Below are 23066 nucleotides of genomic sequence, written 5' to 3'. Positions count from 1 at the left end.
TAGATTAGAATTTAATTTCTCAGTTATTGCCACCAGAAGAGAATCAAAGCAGTGGTGGAAAAATGGTGGCAGCTTGGTAGACCCTCAGAAACAGTAGTCAATATGTTATGGCTAAAGATGATATTCCGGGTGAGGTCCTTTACCGTTCTGCAGAAGAGATCAGAGGAAAATAATGGAGTGTTGAACCTGTGATAGCTTTCTTCTTATCAGTCAGGTCTTCCTGCTTTGCTACAATAAGCTATTTAATGCAGATAACGTCAAGCTGATATCCAACCCATTCAGGCTGACCTTGGACTTTCTTTCCTTGTTAATATTCAGAAGTAGGTCCTGATTCCAGATTTCTCATCTCTTTCCCTTCCAGGGAATATTGCCAAAGGTATTGTGCACTGTTTTCTCTTTGGTGCAGATTCTGTGTTTTCAGTTACCTGCTTTTCACATCACCCTTCTACCCAGCTGAAATAAGATGAATTATGGCTGTTAGTGGGTGGTCAGTAAGCAATTGGGACTGAAGGCCAGAAACTCCACCCATTGAAATGAGGTTTTCCTGAACTTGCTTCCTGAAGGATTTGTACTTCTGGGAAGTTTCATGGCCTGAGGCCCACTCTGTTTGCCTGATGGGAGTCCATTTGTAAGTCCCAGGACTCAAAGTTCCTTGCAGCTCCCTCTGTCCACTTTGTCCACATTGAGGAAGAGAGTGAGATGGGCAAATAAGAGACATGATGGAGTGCTGTCTTCTGCTTCTCCACTGTAATTTAGATTATTCATCCAACAGACATTTATTAACTGTCTGTTCTGTATCAACGCAGTATGCTGGCCACCAGGGACACAGAGAGAAAAAAAACGGCCCCTGCCTGTTTGTGAGGAGCTCACAGTCTGGTGGGAAAGATAAAAATCACTTGTTTTCTGTTTTCTGGTAGAGGTTGACATCTCATCACTATTATTTGTCATTTATTTTCTGGTTCATCACGAAGTAAAAGAGGGCTTAGAAGAGCTTCCCCCTCACTGTTTGGTTGGGTTTTTTTGTTTTGTTTTGTTTTGTTTTTGTTTTTTAGAAGAAAAACTTTGCAGATGTGTTATTTTCTAGAACTCACAGACAGTCTGGTAATAGGCAGCCCTCTACTGTTGATTAAAAGTAAGGTAGCTTTTCTGTTACCGCAAAAAGTGATGATTATTTTAAATTTGAAACTGAAACAAGAAGAAAAACGAACAGGCGTGGGATACAAGATGCTTGGAGAATTAGAATTTAACTGATATTTTTAACTGCTGAGTCACACCATAAGAGCATATTAATGTTGAAGTAGGCCAAAGTTTAGATCATAATTCCTCTCTGTCACTTTTCAGTGAATTTTAGGTATTATTCCACATGTAAATGTCTTTTAGTGAGAGGTGGCCCTGGCTTTGCGTGCAGATTTTGTCATAAAGCATGACAAACTAAGGAAGTAGTGTAATATAAGTTATACCAGATTTGCTCTGACAGTCTCTTGGGATTAACAGTAGAGGCCAATTCCCACTTTGGTGAGGAGGAGTGTGGTAGCTATGGACACTGGAATTCAACAACCCTTCCACCCTCTTTTCATGGACTTCCCTGTTATGCAGAGATTAGAAAGCTGGACTCTATGTTTCCCATACTCTCTTGCACTTAGCATTTCTAGAAATGGGTTTTGAAATAGGTTTCCCAGTTTGGTGTACTTACTTGAGATGTGGAAAGTAGAAATGAAGTGGAGTATAAGTTCGTGTTTCTTTGGCTCTTTCTGCTGCCAAGCATAGTCATGTAGACATTGACTTTTTCTGCCAAAGCATTTTCAGTATCTGGTATCTTGGGGCTTTGGTAGGAAGTTGCAGAACCAGTGGTCGTGGCAACTTCCTGATGACTAGATACAGTATGTTTGTAAAGCCAGCAGATCTGGTGGTGGCTCCTGATTACCTACCTTCCTGACTGGGGCAGAAGTTGGCAGTTTCTTGGGTGGGTCAGTTCTCAGATGTTTCAGGATCCTGCGGGGGCCTCGCCTACAGCCTGCCCCTCCAGCTCTTCAACGATTTTGTAGGCGCCTAATTCCCTGTATTAACTTCTTTCTTTTCAAAACACCTGGAGTGATTTCTGTTTCCTGCAACTGAAAGCTGACTGAAGCAAGGTGAAGAAGGAAGGAAAGGGAAAGAGTTGAGAGTGTCCAGGGCCAGTTTGGAAGTACAGGATGCACCTGTAGAGGAATGGGTGCCCTGGGTGGGTGACAGCTCCGGCAGCACACCAGCAGCAGGGTAGTTAAGAAGTGCATATTACTGACACTTCGAGACCCACCGATGCCAAGTGGAACCAGACCCCATCTGCCCTGGCATCATACTGACCCGGGGAGCACAGTGCCCAAGCTTTTATTCACCGCACAAAAAAGGAGAAGCACATTTGAAGCTGCACCTGTGTCAGTTGGGCCACAAACTTTCATGTGTTGTTTTTGCCATTGCTCCTTTTTGGCAGCTCCTTAATTCTAGCCTCATTCTATTTTTCATGGTACCGGAGAAGTGGATACATACAATTCATTTTCTAGCAATTTGCTTTTGAGTTATTCTAAACCAAGAGAAAAGTTGGAAGCACAGTGCAAATAACTCCAGATCCTCCTCACATGGTTCTCCTGCTATTGACAAGTCACTACCATTGCCCCATCATCCTTTTTTCCCTTTTTATTAGTCTTTTTCTAAACCATTGGAGGCCAAGCTGCAGAAGCAATGCCCTCTCACCTCTAAATGTGCTAGTGTGTATTTTCCTAAAACAAGAACACTTCTACATAACAGCCATCCAACCTCTAAGCCAGAAAATAAGCATGGATATGACACTACCATCCAATCTTCAGATCCCGTCAATCCTTGACAGGTGTTTTAATATTTCCCTTTTTCCTTTCTGGTCCAGGAGCCCATGTAGGAGCATATGCTGCATGTACTTGTCTTTGCAGTCTATTCTAATCTCTATCAGTTCCTTGGTCTTTTTTTGACAGATTACAAGCTGTACAACCTGTAGGATGTTCCTTAGCTGGGGTTTGGTTACTGGTTCCTCAGGACCATGTCAAAGTCATGCTTTTTTGGGCAGGAATCACAGAGATGATGCTGTGTTCTTATCAGTGCATCACATCAGGGGGTACATGGGGTACATGATATTGACTTGTCCCATCACTGTCAATGGTAACCTTGCTCACTTGATCATTTGGGTGTCTGTCAGGTTTCTGTTTTGTCATGTCACCATTTTCCCCTTCCTAATGATTTGTATTTTTTGTGGGGATGTCTTCAGAGATTATGCCAGTAGCCTGTCCTTCCTCATCAGATCTCCATCCACCACTTTCACCATTCATTGATGACTTCCACCTGAATCAAACACCACTATTTTTTTTTACTTCTATCTTTATTTTTTTTTTATTTTATTTTTTTTTTTTTTAATTTTTTTTTTCCAACGTTTTTTATTTTATTTTTGGGACAGAGAGAGACAGAGCATGAACGGGGGAGGGGCAGAGAGAGAGGGAGACACAGAATCGGAAACAGGCTCCAGGCTCCGAGCCATCAGCCCAGAGCCTGACGCGGGGCTCGAACTCACGGACCGCGAGATCGTGACCTGGCTGAAGTCGGACGCTTAACCGACTGCGCCACCCAGGCGCCCCATACTTCTATCTTTATTAATAGGCATTCTATGTAAGAAGAGCTTTCCCTTTCTCCTCCATTTATTTATTCATTTATTTACATCAGCATGGATGTGTAGAATTCCACCTTATTCAATGGGTTGTAATTAATTACTATCATTAAATATTTTGTTGCTCAAATTGTCAGAGTTTGGTCATAGGAAGACTTTTTAAGGGGGTTCCTAGGTCATTGTGACAAGTCTCCATAATTCTTTGAACACTTCATTACATTCTGGCTGAAGATGTTCCAGACTCCTCTTGTATTTTGCCTAGCCCACCATTGTCTAGAACCAGCCATTTCTTCTAGGAACATTGGTTTCATTTAGTAGAAAATGGTTTTCATTTTTTATTTTTTTTAATGTTTATTTTATTTATTTTTTGAGAGAGAGCAAGAGAGAGGGAGAGCAAGCGAGCAGGGGAGGGGCAGAGAGAAGGGGAGAGAGAGGATTCCAAGCAGGCTCTGCACTGTCAGTGCAGAGCCTAATGCGGGGTTCAAACTCACAAACCGTGAGATCACGACATGAGCCGAAATCAAGAGTTGGACGCTTAACCCACTGAGCCACTCAGGTGCCCTCGTAGAAAATGCTTTTTAGAAGCCAGGCACTAAGATCTGGGTGCTCAGTGTGCTCACACCTGCTGGATGTCATTGCTTTTCAGCAATCTCAGCAAACAGTTAAGTGTGCGTGTGTGTGTGTGTGTGTGTGTGTGTACTGTGTGTTTATATATGTACATACATAAATGTATACCTATTTCTATATCAATCTGTATTTAAAAATTATTAATTCAGGGGCACCTGGGTGGCTCAGTAGGTGAAGCGCCAGAGTCTTGATTTTGGCTCAGGTCATGACCTCACCATTCCTGAGATCAAGCCCCACATCAGGCTCTGTGCTGACAGTGTGGTGCCTGCTTGGAATTCTTTCTCTCTCTCATGCTCTCTGCCCCTCCCTGCTCACGCACATGCTTTCTCTTTCTCAAAATAAATAAACATTAAAAAGTAAATAAATAAAAAGCATTAATTCATAGCACTTTCTCAATTTAAAATATCATGCCTCAGGGTTCTTTCCAGTCATAAGTACCTTCTCTACCAATGAAAATTCTTACTTTTCTTAGTCTCACTATATTTACGTATTTTCCCAATTCATTTACTTATGTTTTTTGTGTACCTAATTTCCTAATCATGCAAGCATCTTCTCTGTCTGCCACTTGTGCACCCCCACTTTCAGCTTTCATAGTACTGCTGTTGCAACTTTGTGCAACCTCCTCTGTGTCCCAAGCCATTGGGTACCCACTGATGCATCTCTGTATGGCACCTCCCTTTTCCTCTAGTCCCCCATGCTGCTGAGCATGTTGACCATGCACTTCCATGAAACTCCCTCCTCCCCTGACCCCTGCCTAAGGTGGGCCTGACGGTGACTCCTCTGCACCAAGAAGAGAAGGTTAGAAGGGATTAAATGTATATATATATATATATATATATATATATATATATATATATACACACACACATATATATATACATATATACATATATATATATATATTTTACAGGTAACTATTAGCAATTCATATATCATATAGGAATAGAATCTTGGAGCTGGAAGGCACCTGTAAATAAGTCATTTATGGTGCATAGGGGTATAGAAAATTGAATTTGACTAGGATGGAATTCTGGCTCTGTCATTCTCTATGATCTGGCATAGGTATTTGACATCTGTCAGAGCGGGATATTTACATCAACTGATAGGGTGACCATCCCCTAGCTGTGTCTGGTATTCATATTTTACAGTACCTAGAGAATGTGAGATTGCTGATTTGAGTTGCTAAACCCACTGTTCTACTGAATTCTGTGGCCATCAGTGTTACTGGCCTCTCCCTTCTCTGTGTGGCTCCCTTGCTAATCCTATCAAAGTTTTAAGAGGATAAACAAATGCAGAAGGTAGGAGAAGTCTGTAGATAAATGCAGGGAGAAAGACACAGCAAAATGAAAAAAGGTTTTGATAAGACTTTCCTGAAGTCTTGAGGAATAAATATGTCTGTGGTGCAGCATCATAACTGTATGACCTGACCCAAATGTTTGGCTTCCCCCATCTGAGATATGCTGTGGCAACGAATGCAAACAATCATGCCAGTGCATAAAGATGTTTTAATGAAAATATCCTCCCTCAAAGTAAAAGAGTCAGCCTAAATATAATCAGAGCTGCCTTTAATCGAGTGTCTGCTGTATTTCAAGTACCAGGCCACATGTTCTTATACATCAGTTATTTAAAAAAATTTTTTAAGTATATTTATTTTGAGATAGAGACAGAGAAAGTGAGTAGGGGAGGGGCAGAGAGCGGGAGAGAGAATCCCAAGCAGGCTCTGCACTGTCAGCATGGAGCCTGATGAGTGTCTTGAACTCACAAATTGTGAGATCATGACCTGAGCTGAAACCAAGAGTCGGACGCTTAACTAACTGAGCCACCCAGGCACCCCTCACACTTCAGTTATAACCATTGAATCAGTTTTGCAAATGTAGATAGTGTTATCCCCATTTTACAGATGAGGAGTCTGAGATTGTGATTTGCTCAAGGACTCAGTCCTATTAGGTAGCAGATCTGGACTTGAATCTCAGATTTTGTTAATACTAAAGACTTGGTCTTTCCAGTGTCCTGCTGCAAATAATTGCCTAAATAAAAGAATTTAACAGAAAGAGTCTCTTTCATAGGAAGGTTATAAATGTAACATGCAAAATTAACTTGTAACTGTTTTTATGTTCTTCCATATCTTCTGTCTTTTTGTTGTTGTTGTTAATAGGTTTTAGGTAGACCTTGAATTCTGTATTTGCTTAAAAAATATTTGTCCAGCAGTGACTATGTGTAAGGCATTTGGATCAGGCCATGAGGTGATAATGATGAAAGGCAGACTTCACTGAATTTATAGCCTACAGGAAGAGAAGGACAGTAATTATGTAATCACACAAACATTTTATAAATGTTATGAAGGAGAAAGAATGTGAGATAAAAACATATAATAGGAAAGATGAATTAATCTTTCATGGTATGAAGGAGGGGAGAAAGTCTAAGGAAAGACTGAGGAAGTCATCTTTATTTATTTATTTAAAAAAAATTTTTTTTAACGTTTATTCATTTTTTGAGACAGAGAGAGACAGAGCATGAATGGGGGAGGGTCAGAGAGAGGGAGACACAGAATCTGAAACAGGCTCCAGGCTCTGAGCTGTCAGCACGGAGCCCAACGCAGGGCTCGAACTCACGGACCATGAGATCATGACCTGAGCCAAAGTCGGCCGCTTAACCGACTGAGCCACCCAGGCACTCCTGAGGAAGTCATCTTTAAACTGAACCTAAGGATGAATAGGAGTTAGCCAGGTGAAGAGTGAGGCAAAAAGCCTTGCAGGTAAACAGAACTGCATGTGGAGAAGATGAGATGGAGAGGAACATAAAGAAGACTAGAATGGTGGAGGAGAAAGGACAGGGCCAGGACATAAATCTGGAGAGGAGAGAAGAGCAGAGCCCAGGCAGGCAGTGCCTGAAAGTCACATTAAGGATTTTGAATTGGATCCCCAGTGGAATGGAAACTCACTAAACATGTGTGCGTACATGCACACACACGCGCATACACACACACACACACCATCATCATCATTGACATTTCAATGTTAATATTTGTTCCTCACATACTTAACTTTTTCCCTACTTATTATTTCTTCATTTCTTGGCACATCTCCTGGCTTTCCATGTAGGATCACTTTTTTCTGCCTGAGGTGTATCCTGTAGAAGTTTTTTTAGTGAGTGTTTGCTGGTAATAAATTTCCTTGGTTTTGTTTTTGTCTGAAAACATCTTTATTTTGATTTTTTTTCTTTTTGGGGGGGAGCGGGGAGAGGAGTAAAATTTACAAATAATGAAATGCATGATTTTAAAGTACACTTAGATGTACAGTGCTTTTTTTTTTAAGTTTATTTATTTTAAGAGAGAGAAAGCACGAGCAGGGGAGGGACAGAGAGAAGGAGAGAGAGAATCCTGTGAAGGCTCCACACTGTCAGCACGGAACCCGACGTGGGGCTCAATCCCATGAACTGTGAGATCATGACTTGAGCCAAGATCAAGAGTCAGACGCTTAGCCAACTGAGCCACCCAGATGCCCCAAAGTACAGTGCTTTTCAACATGTCTAACCCACAACTCAGTTAAGATCTAGAAGATTTCTATTACTCCAGAATGTCCCTTTGGGCTCTCTTCCAGTCAACTCCCCACTTCACTCTCCAGAGACAACCTTTTATCACCATGGATTAGTTTTGCCTGTCCTGGAATTTCATATAAATGGAATCATACAGTGTGTACACTTTTGTATGTGGCTCCTTTTGTCTAATGTAATGCTTTTCAGTTGCCCATGTGGTTGTTTGTATAAGCAACTCATTCTTTTTATTGCTGAGTAGTATTCCATTGTATGAATAAACCAGATGTTTATCCATTTTCCCTCTGACAGATACTTCCATTGTTTCCAGCTTTTGGCTCTTATGAATAAACCTACTGTGAACATTCATCTACACATCTTATGAAAGTATCTTTTCCATAAGTATAGGTTATTAGCTTGATGTGTATCTTTCCAGAGACACTTTGTGTATAAACGTATATGGTGCCATCACATATAAGAGTAGTGTTAAAATGTGAAGTGATGATGAGCTGTTTTTTTTTTTTTGGAAATTATACAGTACTGATTGAATAAGTAAAGTGGTAGTTTTTGAGAAGGGAAATAGTCCCACAACTGCATTAACTACAGCACTTCCCTTTCTTACCTTCTTGCTCTTTACCTGTGCATATCAACTTTTGTTAAAACACAGGCTACTGGCTCCACCACTGCCTGATTGAGTAGGTATGGGGCCTGAACTTTTGTGTTTCTAATAAATTGCCATGTGGTGCTCATATTACTGGTGCAGGGAATACACTTTGAGAACCACAGCTCTCTCTTAAATCTAAGGATTTTGAGTATTCTAGTTTATTATGGTTATTAATGCCAGACGCTTCTTAGGATCTTTGACCATGCATAGCAAATATATAGGAGTCATGTACTCCACCCTTACTGGGATAATCCTCACTTTATGTATTTTCCAGTAAGAGTGATCTAGCATTGACAATTTTGTAACAGGCTTCAAGTAAATTTACACACCAGAGGAAGAAAACTTCTGGCAGTCATAGGTTCAGATTTTTAGTTTTGAAAATATGGTCACCATAAATTATATAACATGTTGCCAAAAAAAAAAAAAAAAAAAGAAAAGAAAGTACATCCCTCCTTCCAACTCTAGTCATTTTTTGTTAAATAAATATGCAATATTATTACATTATGTGAATATAGTATTCATGTTGGAACCATTGTGCCATGTTTATAATTATGGCACATTTTTTGTTTGTTTTAGTTTTTTTTTTTAAGTTCATTTATTTATTTTGAGAGAGAGAGAGAACAAGTGAGCACAAGTGGGGGAGGGGCAGAGAGAAAGAGAGACAGAATCCCAAGCAGGCTCCTTGCCATCAGAGCAGAGCCCAATGTAAGGCTTGAACTCACGAACTGTGAGATCACGACCTGAGCCAAGATCAAGAGTCAGAGGCTGAACCCACTGAACCACCCAGGTGCCCCTTGCTTTAGTTTTCTGTATACTTGTCACAAATTTGCAAACTGTCTGACAGAGTTTTGAAACTACTCAATGTAAATGTCATATATATACGACATTGAGTGTGTATGTATGTGTATATAGAGCTATCCATTCCTTTTTCTTCATTCTTGTCATAGACAGCCTCTTGCCACATTGCATTCTATCTGAACTGCTTGCACTCTACACCTGATGTGTAGCCATCACCTGCAGGCTTCCATTTGCCCTTATTGTGAGAATCCCCTTTATCTTTTTTCTGTGTTGGAGCTCCTGTTTCTGTAATCTCTTGTCTTCCTCCTCCCTAATTTATTCCATCATTTGCTAATATACATCCTCTGTACAGTAGGCAGGTACTTTTGACTGGAGTGTAGCATGATAGGGTTATCTGAACTTGTCATTTCACTGTGGGGTTCTCACATATAAGTACTTACAACATTTGGTTCCTCCCCTCCCTGGCATCATTCAGTTTTCTCAAAGAGAAGTCTTCCGGTCATCTGTTTTGTGGGTATAGATCTGGCAGCCAGTGTTCTGGGCTCACTGTACAAACTTTTCCTTTCTTGATAAAATGCCTTAATCCTTCTTTCAGCTACTTCAGAAAGCTTTGTGGTTAATCAAGAATTTGTTACCCTCTGCTCTGTGCCAAGTATTCTACTGAGTTTCACAGAGGATACAAAGATAATGAAAAGATAAGTTTCCTGAGCTTCAAAATACCACAATTTTAATAGTGCAGAAAGACACATCGTTTATCTCCGCAGATACAAGACCATATGTGATAAGTGCTGTAAAAGTGGGCTTTAACATCGAGAGGGGAAAATTCATTTCAACTATGAAATCTTTTTGAAAAGATGGCATTTGGACTTTGAAGAAAAGGCAGACCTTTCTTAAAGAAAAAACTTCTATGTAAATTTATAAAAAAGTTATAACTTAAAAAAGTTATAAATTATAACTTAAAAATTTATAATTTATAAAAGTTATAAAATTTACAAAAAGTTTAAGAAGTAAAACAAAAACCTTCATCATCTCATTATTTTAATAGTTATTATCGCTGTTAAATATTTCCTTCTAATCTTCATCCATCTGCATATCTTTTTTCAGTTATCACAGAATAAATATCACTCTGCATCCTGATTTTTCCAATTAACATTATAATTATTTTCTCTCATTAAATGATACTCTCTCTCTCTCTCTCTCTATATATATATATATATATATATGTATTTTTTTTAATGTCCATCCACTTTTGAGAGACAGAGATAGAGTATATGCGCACAGGAGCAAGGAGGGGCGGAAGAGGGAGAGAGAGAATCCCAAGGAGGTTCCTTGCTGTCAGCACAGAGCCTGACACGGGTGGGGCTTGACCTGATCCAAGATCAAGAGTCAGATGCTTAACCCACTGAGGCACCCAGGTGCCCCTGTCATTAAAAAATAATACATTTTAAATGACTGCTCAGGTGATACAGGACAGCTCTACATTTCCTTTTCCTGGAAATGGGGGCATTGACAAAAGATTAAGGAGCAGTTGGTAGCTATTTTCATGAATTGTGGAGAAAATCTCAGGTCTGAAAAGCTGCTTTTAATTACTGTAGCCTCCTGCATAGATAACACATTACCATTTTATTGTGTACTGTCATTAAGAAAAGCCACATACCTTTGCCTGCCATTTGTGACTTTTACATTTCACTTTCAAAAATCAGGAAAGCTCTCTTAGGAGTGGAGGGGAAACTCAAACTTTAGCAAACAGCTGTGGTCTGTTTCCGTTTTGAATAAGGAAGAGTTGTTTAATTTTTGTTTCTTTTTTCCTCATTTGAGCACTGTCCAAGTTTCTATTAACAGTACTTTGAATATCATGTTTCCAAAATTATTGAAGAGTTTAGTTTCTAGTTGCAGCATTTATGCTCTTCATTTTCAAAGATGATGTGAGGTATGATTTCTGCTTATGGATGTGATTGCAAAGACCCATTTTGACAATTTTCTAACATTAATTTGTAAAATGCACAGATGTGAATGGAAATGTGAAAATAAAGGGCATTTCTTATTTAATTTTATGACAAAATCTCAAGTCAATATAGCTTCACATCCATTAACACCAGCAGCATCGAAAATAACTAGTTCTGATTTTTGTGGAAGGAAATGCAAGAAGGTTTAAAAGTCAAATGTATTTGTCACTGTGAATAATTTATCATCCCCCTGGAATTTTAAAAATTAATGCTTGTTACATTTTTCTCCAGGAGACTTCTGGGGGATTTTTTCAGTATAGGCTCCACCAATATGGATTAACTATTTCAGATTGTTTCCTCGATTAAATTTATATCTAAATTATAAACACTTGTCTGTGTTTACAAAAGTTGGGATTTTCAAATAACGTTATTTGCTGATGGCACTTTTCATTACACTTGACCACTTGAAAATGTTTGTATTTATTTATTAAGTCATCTCAGAAAAGTGTTCTGATTTTCAGAATTCAGTGTGGGAGATCAGTACCTAATAAAGCACAGCCATTTCCCAGTCAAGTGGTATAGTGAAAATGTGGCTATTGGGGCCAGTAGAATCCTTTAATGGGCCTATTTAGTCAGTGGGACTTTCCAGGAAGAGTGACTGCAGATCTTTTCAGTTTTTTGGGAATCAGTCCCTGCAGAAAACTGAAATTTCAGTTCACATATTTTTCTCTCTGGTTTTTAATTCCATCTTTCTTCTGATACCTGAGGATTTCCCTTCTTGCTTGCACCATCAGCTCTGTATTTAGTTCTATTTAGGGATAGAGGAAACATATTTTATCTAGCATCTTTTGTAAAGATTTTTGTATTATCTGAATTTATCATCTGTTTTAGAGCTAATAGAATATTCCCATTATCATATTTATTCAGTGAACTTCCAGGAATGAGGGTGGTCGTAAGCATTTAGAAATAGAAGAAGATTGAAATAAACATTCTGTGATATGTGTATTATCTCCTTTCCAGACCTCTGCTCAGAAGGGAATATGACTGACTACTTGCTGATGGAATGATTGTATAATAGAATCCATGAGGTTGCTCTCTGCTGGGCAACACTTATTTCATATTTCTTGATCTTAGAAATACTCCTGTGAATGCTGTTGTGCTTATGTCCTTGAGTACGTGAGTGAAAGTTTATCTAGGGACTAGACCTAAAAGTAGAATTTCTGAGTTATTAATTTAGAACATTAGTAGGTGTTCCAAATGTCTCTTCAAAATGAATCTTCAATGTATACTTCCTAACAACAGTGTATTAGATTTCTCCCTGATTACTGGTGAGATTGAATATCTTTTCATGTATTAACTGTACATTCTCTATGATTTCTTGTATTAGACTGTTTATATTTCACCCCCAGGTTTTTTGGAGTTCTTTATGGATTCTAGATAATCGTAATTTGTCAGTGGCACACATTTTAGATACTAACACCTTGTCTGTCCCCTTGACTTCTCATTTTGTTCATGGCATCTCTTCTCTTGCAAAAGGTACATAATTTTAATATCAAATCTAACCACTTTTCCCATTAGAGTTTGTATTTTTTAAAATCCTTTCCTACCCCACTGTCATAGAAATATTCTAAAATTTCTTATGAAAATTTTAAAGTATTCTTTTTTTGCTTTTAGACTTTAACGTAGTTGCAGTTTGTTTCTGTATATAAGATAAGATAGTGGTTGAATGTTATTGTTTACTTCTTTACTCATTTTTACTCTTACCTATGAATTTTACAATTATTGTTAAAACCTATGAAAAAATTTGGGGGTGAGGGAGTTAGAATTGTATTGAATTTATAGGTTACTTTGGAGAAAACAGACAATAATTGGAATAATTCCATCCATGAACACAGTAAATTTCTTCATTTATTTAAGTCTTTTTTGTGTTCTTCAATAAGTTTTTATAATTTTATCCATAAAAGTATTTTACATTTCTTATTAATTTTATTTCTCAGTGTCTAATAGTTTTGCTTACTTGGGAATTTTTTAAAAATAAGCATTCTGTTTTGTAATATTTTCTTACTCACCTTTTAATTTCAAACAACCTAAAATCTACAGGACAGTTAAAATAGTGCAATGAACACCTGTATAACCCTCAGCTAGATCCACAAATTGGTAACATTTTACTCATTCCTTTATTTATACACACACACACACACACACACACACACATTCACATTCAACATTTTATTTGCTTAGCCATTTAAACGTAAATTGTACTCTATCACATTTTATCCCTAAGTATTTCAATATGTATCTCAAAAGACATTCTTATATTAAACCTCATAACAGTATATAATACCTAGTATATTTAGTACTTGATATATTACAGTATCAATATACTATAGTTTTATATACTGTACAATCTATTGAGTGAGATTTTTAAAATAATGAGCCTAGGGAAAAAAAGAGAGACACGACCAAGAAACAGACGCTTAACTATAAATAACCAACTGGGGAGGTGGGGGTAGGGATGGGGTAAATAGGATGGGATTGAGGAGTGCCCTGGTGATGGTGAGCACCAGGTGTTTGGTTTTTTTTTTTTATTTAAGCGTTGAATCAATGAATTGTATACGTGAAAGTAATATTACACTGAATGTTAACTAACTAGTATTTAAATAAAACTTTAAAAAAATTACCTTTTTGAATAGTTATTACAAATGATTATAAGCTCTTGATTTTTATGTGTACATAGTAACAATGATAAATATTACTACTAGGAATTTGGATGTAGATTTTCTTGGAAGCAATGGTAAGGTCTTAATGTAATAGTTTAACACTAGTTTATTTGTGTTTTCTTTGTATATATCAAGTTATCCACAAAAAACAACATAGTTTTTTATTTTCTCTCATATCTTTTTAATCAGATTAATTCTTAAAAAAGATTCCTCCAAGTAATTTTAATATCCTGAATACTTTATTTGAGATATATATATATTTAAAGGTATGTGTCTTAGATAGGTTATAAAGTACATGAAAATAGTATATAAATTTTTGTATTTTAGGAAAATTCCCGAATTGTGAGGGTCAAAGTGATAGCTGGAATAGGCCTTGCCAAAAAGGATATCTTGGGAGCTAGGTAAGTACATTAAGTCGGTTTGTAATTTTAAAACTGCACTGGTTATTTAATTTTTTAAACTTTGGTTTCCTGCATAATTGAATAATATTATTAATAGGTAAATTATTGTGTAAGGCAGAATGATTATATTTCCAATTGGTGTTTTACTAAATTCGTTGCTATCTGAACTATCACATAGCAAGGTTGGGGATTCTGGAAGGGAAAGACGCAGAGAGTAGATTCCCAAACTGTGCCGATGGACATCTGCTGACCCTGAATCACACATGTGATAGCAGATTCAAAGCATCTCAACTAAAGTCAAAAAATCTGGGGCCCCTGGGTGGCTCAATTGGTTAAGCATTCAACTTCACCTTAGGTCATGATTTCACAGCTCGTGAATTCGAGCACCGCTTCAGGCTCTGTGCTGACAGCCCAGAGCCTGGAGCCTGCTTTAGATTCTGCCTCCCTCTTTGTCTGCTCCTCCCCCACTTATGCTCTCTCTCTCTCTCTTTCTCTCTCTCTCTCAAAAATAATAAATAAAACATTCTTTAAACAATTTTTTAAAAATAAAGAAAAAGATCTGAATAGAGATAAGAGTTATTGCCCAAGAAACATGGTTTGTAGTTCTTGTCCAAATAAGATAATTAATTATATGATAAAAGAAAACAAATAATCATCAGAGAAAATTGCAGAATCCAGAGTCTCCACAACTTAATATTTATAATGTTTAGGATATAATTGAAAATTATATGATCTATAAAGAACCAGGAAAATGGAACACGTTTCAATAGCATGCTTATACTTGATATTATACCAGTAAAGATTGAAAATCTCAGGAATGAGATAGAAACCATAAAAAATAATTCTAGAACTGAAAAATATAATATTTGAAATTAAAAGTCTTGGTGGAATTGACAGCAGAATGCTGATAAAGAGGAAAACTTAATTGCCTTAAAATTAGATCAATAGAGATTATTTTCCAATTAGAAAATGACAGAGACAAAGATTGAAAAAACTTTTTAAATGAACAGTGACTCAGGAATTTGTTAGAGAATATCAGACAGTCTAACATACATGTAGTTAGAGTCCTAGAAATAGAAGAGGCAAAATTTTTTTTTAAGTTTATTTATTTTGACAGAGAGAGTGAGAGAATGTGAGTGGGGGTGAGGTAGACACAGGGAGAGAGAGAATCCCGAGCAGGCTCTGTACTATCTGTGTAGAGTCCAACACATGGGGCTCAAACTCATGAATCGTGATTTCATGACCTGAGCCAAAATCAAGAGTTGGACACTGAACCGACTGAGCTAAAATCAAGAGTTGGACAGTTAACCGACTGAGCCACCTGAGGCAAAACATTTTTTAAGAAATAATGGTTGAGCTTGGGATTCTCTTCCTCTCGCCCTCTGCCCTTCTCCCCTGCTCACACTCTCTCTAAAATTAAAAAAAAAAAAAAAAGAATGGCCAATTTTTAAAAATCTGATGAAAGATACAAATAGATAGTATCCAGAAATCCCAAGCAGGATAACACTAAGAGGAACAAGTGAGGCACATCATAACCAAACTGTTGAAAGACGAGTATAAGGAAAAATCCTGACAGAAGAAAGAGAAGAAAATGACGTATTACGTGCATGGGAACTACCAATTTGGTTAAGGGCTGACTTCTCCCAAGAAACTATGGAGGCCAGAAGAAAATGCAACAATAGAATAACAGTTGTCAATCCAGAATTCTGTATTCAGTGAAAATGTCCTTTAGGATGATGACAAAATAACAGCACTTTCAGATAAAAGAAAACTATAAGGTTTTATCATTGGCAGACCTGCAGTATAAGAAGAGCCAAAGGAAGTTCTTCCAGCTAAAAAAGAATGATAATAGATGGAAACACAGATCCTCAGAAAGGAATAAGGAAATGGTAAATATCTGGGAATATGAAAAATACCTTATGTTGTTTTTATCATAACTTAAAAAAAATAAAACGTATGCCTGTTTAAATCACAAATTACAACATTTCTTACAGGATTTATGTTATATGTAGATGGAATATATATAACAACTATAGCTTAAAGGACAGGAATAGGTGTGGGTTATTGTGATGAAAGAAAAACAACTGAATTTAGTTGCCTCCTGGGCATTTTACATTATGACAACCCTGCTCACACCCAGGGTCTGGACATTTAGATAAGGACCTGAGCTTAGGATTTCTATCACAAGTTCCCCCTATGTGTTCTCCAGGGCACCTTTTTAAAATAACCACTTAGAGTTAAGACCACAAAAAGTTAGTGACGTCCACCCCAATCACCTTATAAGTAATAGGTGGTTGCTACCTTGTTCTTTATCTCTTACTCACTCATGACCTGGTAATGGAAGACTGCCCTTCTTCTGGCTCATTGCTTTCCCTTCCACCACCCCTCCCCCCATTTCCTCCTGTTTCTGGGATCTCTAAGTAACAAATCTTGTGACTTACTTCCTTTGTGAGGGTATATTAAAACTGCCTTCAATCAAAATGACCCTGAGGTTTTCACTTCCCCAAAGCAGGAGCTCACATGCTGAGAAGCTACCTGTCAACTCCATGTGGGTGGTTTATTCCTCCTCACTCAGCACATCATAATTTGCACATTCTTAATATAATACACCAGTTCCTGCTCCTTAACACAGCTATGGACCTGTTTAGTAGAGTGGTACAATATTAAATGTAAGTGGAATAAAAAATTAAGGGTGTGTTTTGTAAGACTTAGATAAGCCACTGAATATAATGTAAAGAATTATAGATAAAAAAACCAAAAGATATTTTTAAATGAAATTCCTGAGAAAATAAATAATTAAAAGGCCAAGAAATGAATAAATGATCAAGAAAAGAAAAAAAAGAGGGAAAGAAAAGAATAAAAAACGAATAATAAATTGGTAGACCTAAATTCAATCTTATCAATAATAACATTAAACATTAATGGACTAAGGCAAATATGAGGCAGAGTCAGAGGTTGTTAGAATAGATTGAAAAACAAGACCCGATTACATGTTGTTTATAAAAGATGCATCTAAAATATAAAGGCACAGCTAAGGTGAAATAAAATGCATCCAAAGAAATATGCCATACAAACAGTAAGTGTAAAAAGACTGATGTAGATTTATTAATATCTGATAAAATAGATTTCAACACCAGAAAGTATTTGCAGACATGTCATAACAATAAAAGAGGCTGTAACCAGGAGGTTACAGGAGGCTGTAACCATCATAAATCATAAATAAATTATAAAAAAATCATAAATATGTGCCTGATAACAGAACTTGAAAATAATATGCATAATGTTATGCATGATAATATGCAACATAATATTTTGCAGCCAAGCTGGACAGAATTAAAAGGACAAATAAAAAATTCCATAATCATAGTTGGAGACATTAACACCTCTCTCACCAGTTGATGAAACAACTAGATTAGAAAATCAACAAAAACATAAATTTGAACAATATTGTGAACAACTTCAACATAAGGAACACTATTTCTAACAACTGCATGTATACATTCTTTTCAAGTGGACATAGTACATAAACTAGCATAGCCCATAAACGTATTATCTATTTCTGCATGACTCTGATTACCATAAACTTAGCAGCTTAAAAGAATGCACACATATTATCTCATAGTTTCTGTGGGTCAGAATCCTTTCATGCGTTAGCTGTGTTGTCTACATTAGGTTCTCATAGAGCTGCAATCAAGGTATTGGCCAGGGGTATGACCTCATCTGAGACTTACTTGGGGAAGGGTCCACTTTCAAACTCATGTGATTATTAATAGCATATAGTTCCTTGTAGGCTGCCAGACTGACGGTTTCAGTTTTGCTGGCTGTCAGACACAGGACACCCTAAGTTCCTTGCCATATGACCTTCTTCATATGGCAGCTCACAAGCTAACATCTTGCTTTTTCAAAGCTAGCAAAGGAGGGGGTCCCCAAGCATACATAGTCTTTTGTAATGCAATCATATACATTTTGTCAGTTTTTCCATAATGTATTTTAGGATTGGTTAGGATGCATAGGTTCTTCCCACATTTAAGAGGAGGATACCACAAAGGGCATGAAAAGTAGGAGGTGGAGATAATAGGAGCTACCCTACAGTCTGTCAGTCATAATATGTTGGGCCATAAAACAATAAACAACTGCAAAATTCACATTCTTTTGAAGTGTGCATGGTACATTCACCAACATAGACCATGTTAGGACAAGTCTCAGGAATTTTGAAAACACTGAAATTATATATAGGAAGTTCTCTGATAACAAATAAAGTTGTTAATGAGTAACATGATGTTTTAAAAAACCCAAATATTTGGAAATAAAGCAATACTCTTCTAAATAATATGAGTCAGAGAAGGGATCACAAGAGAAGTTAGGAAAAAATTTGAACAGAATGAAAATGAAAATACACAATATTAAAATTTGTGAGATGCAGCTAAAGTAATATTTAGAGGAAAATGTATAGTTTGGAAATGCCTAACTTAGAAAAGAAGCAAAATCTAAATGAATGATTTGAGTTCTGATCTTCAGAAATTAGAAAAAGAAGAGCAAATTAATTCCAAAGTAAGCAGAAGGAAGAAAATAATAAAGGTAACGACAGAAATTAATGAAGTAGAACATGCATAATGATAGAAAAAAATCATTGAGGTTGGGGCATCTGGGTGGCTCAGTCAGTAAAGCAGCCGACTTTGGCTCAGGTCATAATCTCATAGTTCATGAGTTCAAGCCCCACATTGGGCTCTAGGCTGGTAGCTCAGAGCCTGGAGCCTACTTCTGATTCTGTGTCTCCCTCTCTCTCTGCTCCTCCCCCACCTGCACTCTGTCTCTATCTCTCAAAACTGAATGAACATTAAAAAAAAAAAATTTTTTAAGTCATTGAGGTCAAAAGCTTATATTTTGAAGGGACCAATAAAAATTTTAAACTTATAGCTATATTGATCAAGAACAAAAGAGAAGGCACAAATTCACAAATTACCATAATGGGAATGAAAGCAGAGGGATTGCTGTAAAGCCTATGGAATTGAAAAAGACAAAAAGGGAATACTGTGTACAACTTCATGCTAATAAAGAATTGGACACAACTTAGATGAAATAGACAAAATTCTTGAAAGACACAAATTACCAAAATCAATCACAGAAGAAATAGAAAGCCTGAGTAGCCCTATATTGACTGATATATAACAATATATGACCAGGTAGGCATTTTCCTAGAAATGTAAGGTTTGTTCAACATTAAAAAAAAAAAAAATCTATCAATGTAGGATATAGTGGAAGTGCCTTCACTTCCAGTCTTTTTGGTCTTGGCCGCAGAAGCAAGATGACAAAGGGGATGTCGTCATTTGGAAAGCATCACAGTAAAATGCACATAGTGTGCTGCCATTGTGGCTCTAAGGCCTACTGCCTTCAGAAGTTGACCTGTGGCAGATGTGGCTGTCCTGCCAAGTGGAAGAGAAAGTTTAACTCGAGCGCCAAGGCTAAAAGATGAAATACCACTGGGACTAGTTGGATGAGACACCTAAAAATTGATCCCAGAAGATGAAAGCATGGATTTCATGAAGGAACAACACCTAAACCCAAGAAGGCAGCTGTTGCAGGATCCAGTTCATCTTAAGGATTTCAACAATAAGTCACACAATAATAAATGATCTGATTTTTTAAAAAAAATCTATCAAGGGTGCCTGCATGGCTCAGTCAGTTAAGCGTCCAACTTCAGCTCAGGCCATGATCTCACAGTTGTGAGTTTGCGTCCTGCATCAGGCTCTCTGCTGTCAGGACAGAGTCTGCTCTGGATTCTCTCTCTCTCTCTCTCTCTCTGCCTTTCTCTCAAATAAGTAAACATTAAGAAAAAAAAATCTATCAATGTAATTCATCATATTTATATGGTACAGAAATAACACATTTTCACTTCAGTAGGTATGGAAAGTACATTTGACAAATCCAATACCTGTTCACGGTAAAAAAAAAAAAAAAAAAAAAAAATCACAGCAAGCTAAGAATAAAATGTAGGATTCATTTAACATCCAAAAATTAATCAAGGGGTGTCTGGGTGGCTCAGTCGGTTAAGTGTCCAACTTTGGCTCAGGTCATGATCTCATGGTTCATGAGTTTGAGCTCCATGTTGGGTTCTGTGCTGACAGAGCCTGGAGCCTGCTTCAAATTCTATGTCTCCCTCTCTCTCTGCCCCTCCCCTCCTCACACTCTGTCTGTCTGTCTCTCTCAAAAATAAGTTAACATTAAAAAAATCAAGGTAGTTCATTATATTAATAGAAAAAAAGAAAAATACATGATCATTTCAGTGAAAGGAAAAAATCATTAGCACCTCTTCGTGGTAGAAACTCTTAATAATATAGGGACAGATGGGAATGTTCTAAACGTGCTTAAGGTTATTGTGGAAAAAAAAAACAAAACAAAAAAACAAACAATAGCTAACTTCATACTCAGTGGTGACAGTCTGAATGCTTTCTACTTAAATTCAGGAATAAGGCAAGGTTTTGTCCTTTTACAGTCAGTTCAACACTGTACTGGATGTCCTAGCTGTGTAATACGGCAAAGAGAAGAAATAAAAGTAATGTAGACTAAAAAGGAAGAAAATTGTCTGTTTGCAGACAACATGATCATGTACATGGAAAGCCATAAAGAATCTAAAAAAAAAAAGCTGCCAGACCTAATAAGGTACAAGGCCACAAGATACAAACTCAGTGAACCAAAATTGATTATATTTTTATACCCTATCAATGAACAATTGGAAAATAAATTTTAAAAATATCAATTTACAATAGCATAAAAAAATAAAAACTTAGAAATAATTTTAACAAAAGATCTGTACAAACTTTACACCGAAAACTATAAAACATTGGGATGCCTGGGTGGCTCAGTCAGTTAAGCGTATGACTCAGCTCAGATCATGATCTCACAGTTCACAAGTTCGAGCCCCCGTCAGGGTCTGTGCTGACAGCTCAGAGCCTGGAGTGTGTTTGGATACTGTCTCCCTCTCTCTCTCTGCCCCTCCCACACTTGCTCCTGTGCTCTCTCTGTCTCTCTTTCAAAAATAAATAAACCTTAAAACATTTTTTTTTAAAAACCAGTAAAACATTGTTGAGGGAAATCAAAGATCTAAATCAGTGGATAAATGTGCTGTGTTCATGGATTGGAAGATACGCTTTTGTTAGAGTTTTAGCTCTCTTCAAATTGAGTAGATTTGGCATAATCCCAGTCAAAATCCCAGCATGATCTTTTCTTTTTCTTTCTTTTTTTAAACATAGCCAGATTTTTTCTTTAAGTTTATTTATTTATTTTGAGAGAGAGGGAGAAAGGGAGAGATGGAGTTGGGGAGGGGCAGAGAGAGGGGGAGAGAGAGAATCCCACGCAGGCTCTGCACTAACAGTGTGGAGCCTGATGTGAGGCTTGAACTCATGACCCTGTGAGATCATGACCTGAGCTGAAATCAAGAGTCAGATGCTTAACCAACTAAGCCACCCAGGTTCCCTCACAGAAAGATCTTTTAAAGAAATTGGTAAATTGATTCTATTATTTTTATGGAAAGTCAAAGGACATAGAGTAAACCAAAACAATTTCATAAAAGAGCAAAATTGGAGAAGTTATGCTACCTAATTTCAAGCCTGACTATCTAGCTACAGTAATCAGAACAGAGTGGCATTGGCATAAGAATAAATAAATTGTTCAACGGAATAGAAGAAAGAATATAGAAATGCACACACACATATGCGCACGCACACACACACACACACACACACACACATGGCTGATTGCTTTTCGACAAAAAGTATTAAGTAATTCAAAAGGAGGTTAGTCTTTTCAGTAGATGGTACTGGAACAGTGGGTTATCTGTATGGCACAAAATGAACCTTGTTCTTTATCACACATTATATAGAAAATAAGAGCTAAAATTATAAAACTTCTGCGAGGACAATACGAGAAACTCTGTGCTCTACTGGGGTACACAAAGATTTCTTGAACGGGACTCAAAAAGTATGAAACACGAAGGAAAGTGTTGAAATGGACTTGATCAGAATTAAAAACTCTTGTTGTTTGAAAGACACAATTAAGAAAAGCAAAAGGTAAGCCACAGATGGGGAGGAAATATTTTCAAAACCTGTATCTGATAGAAGCCTTTAATTCACAATATATATAAAGATCTTTTACAATTTAAAAATAATATGATAGAACAGCCAATTGAAAATTGGGCAGAGCTCTTAGACTTTTTAGTTATGAGTAGGAGTAATAAGAAATTGTTCTTATGATGTTAGGAATAATAGTTCTGCTGTATTGGCATAACTTATTTGAGTGTCTTTAATCTTGATACTAATATCAGCGTAAATATATTTTTGCTACCAGATGGTAGCTCTTTTCATGTGTTCAAGTTCCCTCTGCATTGTGGTAATCTACTACTCAGTGTTAGTCTTTATTTTTCCATGTTGGAAATATATATCACATAAGTATCTGTAAATCATGACAGAAACTGCAAACCATTTCTTAAGACTTTTGTTTTTGGTTATGCAGTAATAAGAAGTTGCTAATTTATTTTGTTCATGATGACTTTATCTTACTCCATTACCCTCAGAGAATACCATTTTTTAAAAAGATATCTGTAAATCTTCTATCTAGCTGTGTATAAGATTATTTTCTGTTTAAGTCCCACCCTTCCACCCATACCCCATTCTCTCCAAAAAACTCCTAATTGGTGTATTCCCTTCATGTCGCTAT

The 23066-nt window shown here is 37.0% G+C and overlaps 1 protein-coding gene and 1 pseudogene across 1 annotated transcript in view; both read left to right on the top strand.

The window, feature by feature from the left end:
• Nucleotides 1-23066, top strand: part of NEDD4 (NEDD4 E3 ubiquitin protein ligase) — a 39800-nt gene that overhangs the window by 1548 nt on the left and 15186 nt on the right. Inside the window, exon 2 of the mRNA XM_049613671.1 lies at nt 14281-14354. Within this exon, the coding sequence (XP_049469628.1) occupies nt 14281-14354 (74 nt within the window). The remainder of the gene's footprint in view (nt 1-14280; nt 14355-23066) is intronic.
• LOC125910022 (60S ribosomal protein L37-like) lies at nt 16254-22845 on the top strand (annotated as a pseudogene).

This window comes from Panthera uncia (genome assembly GCF_023721935.1).
Source record: "Panthera uncia isolate 11264 chromosome B3 unlocalized genomic scaffold, Puncia_PCG_1.0 HiC_scaffold_1, whole genome shotgun sequence".
Classification (NCBI taxonomy): Eukaryota; Metazoa; Chordata; class Mammalia; order Carnivora; family Felidae; genus Panthera; species Panthera uncia.
The sequence above is the reverse complement of the archived record's forward strand: the minus strand, read 5'-3'. Positions and strand labels throughout refer to the sequence as shown.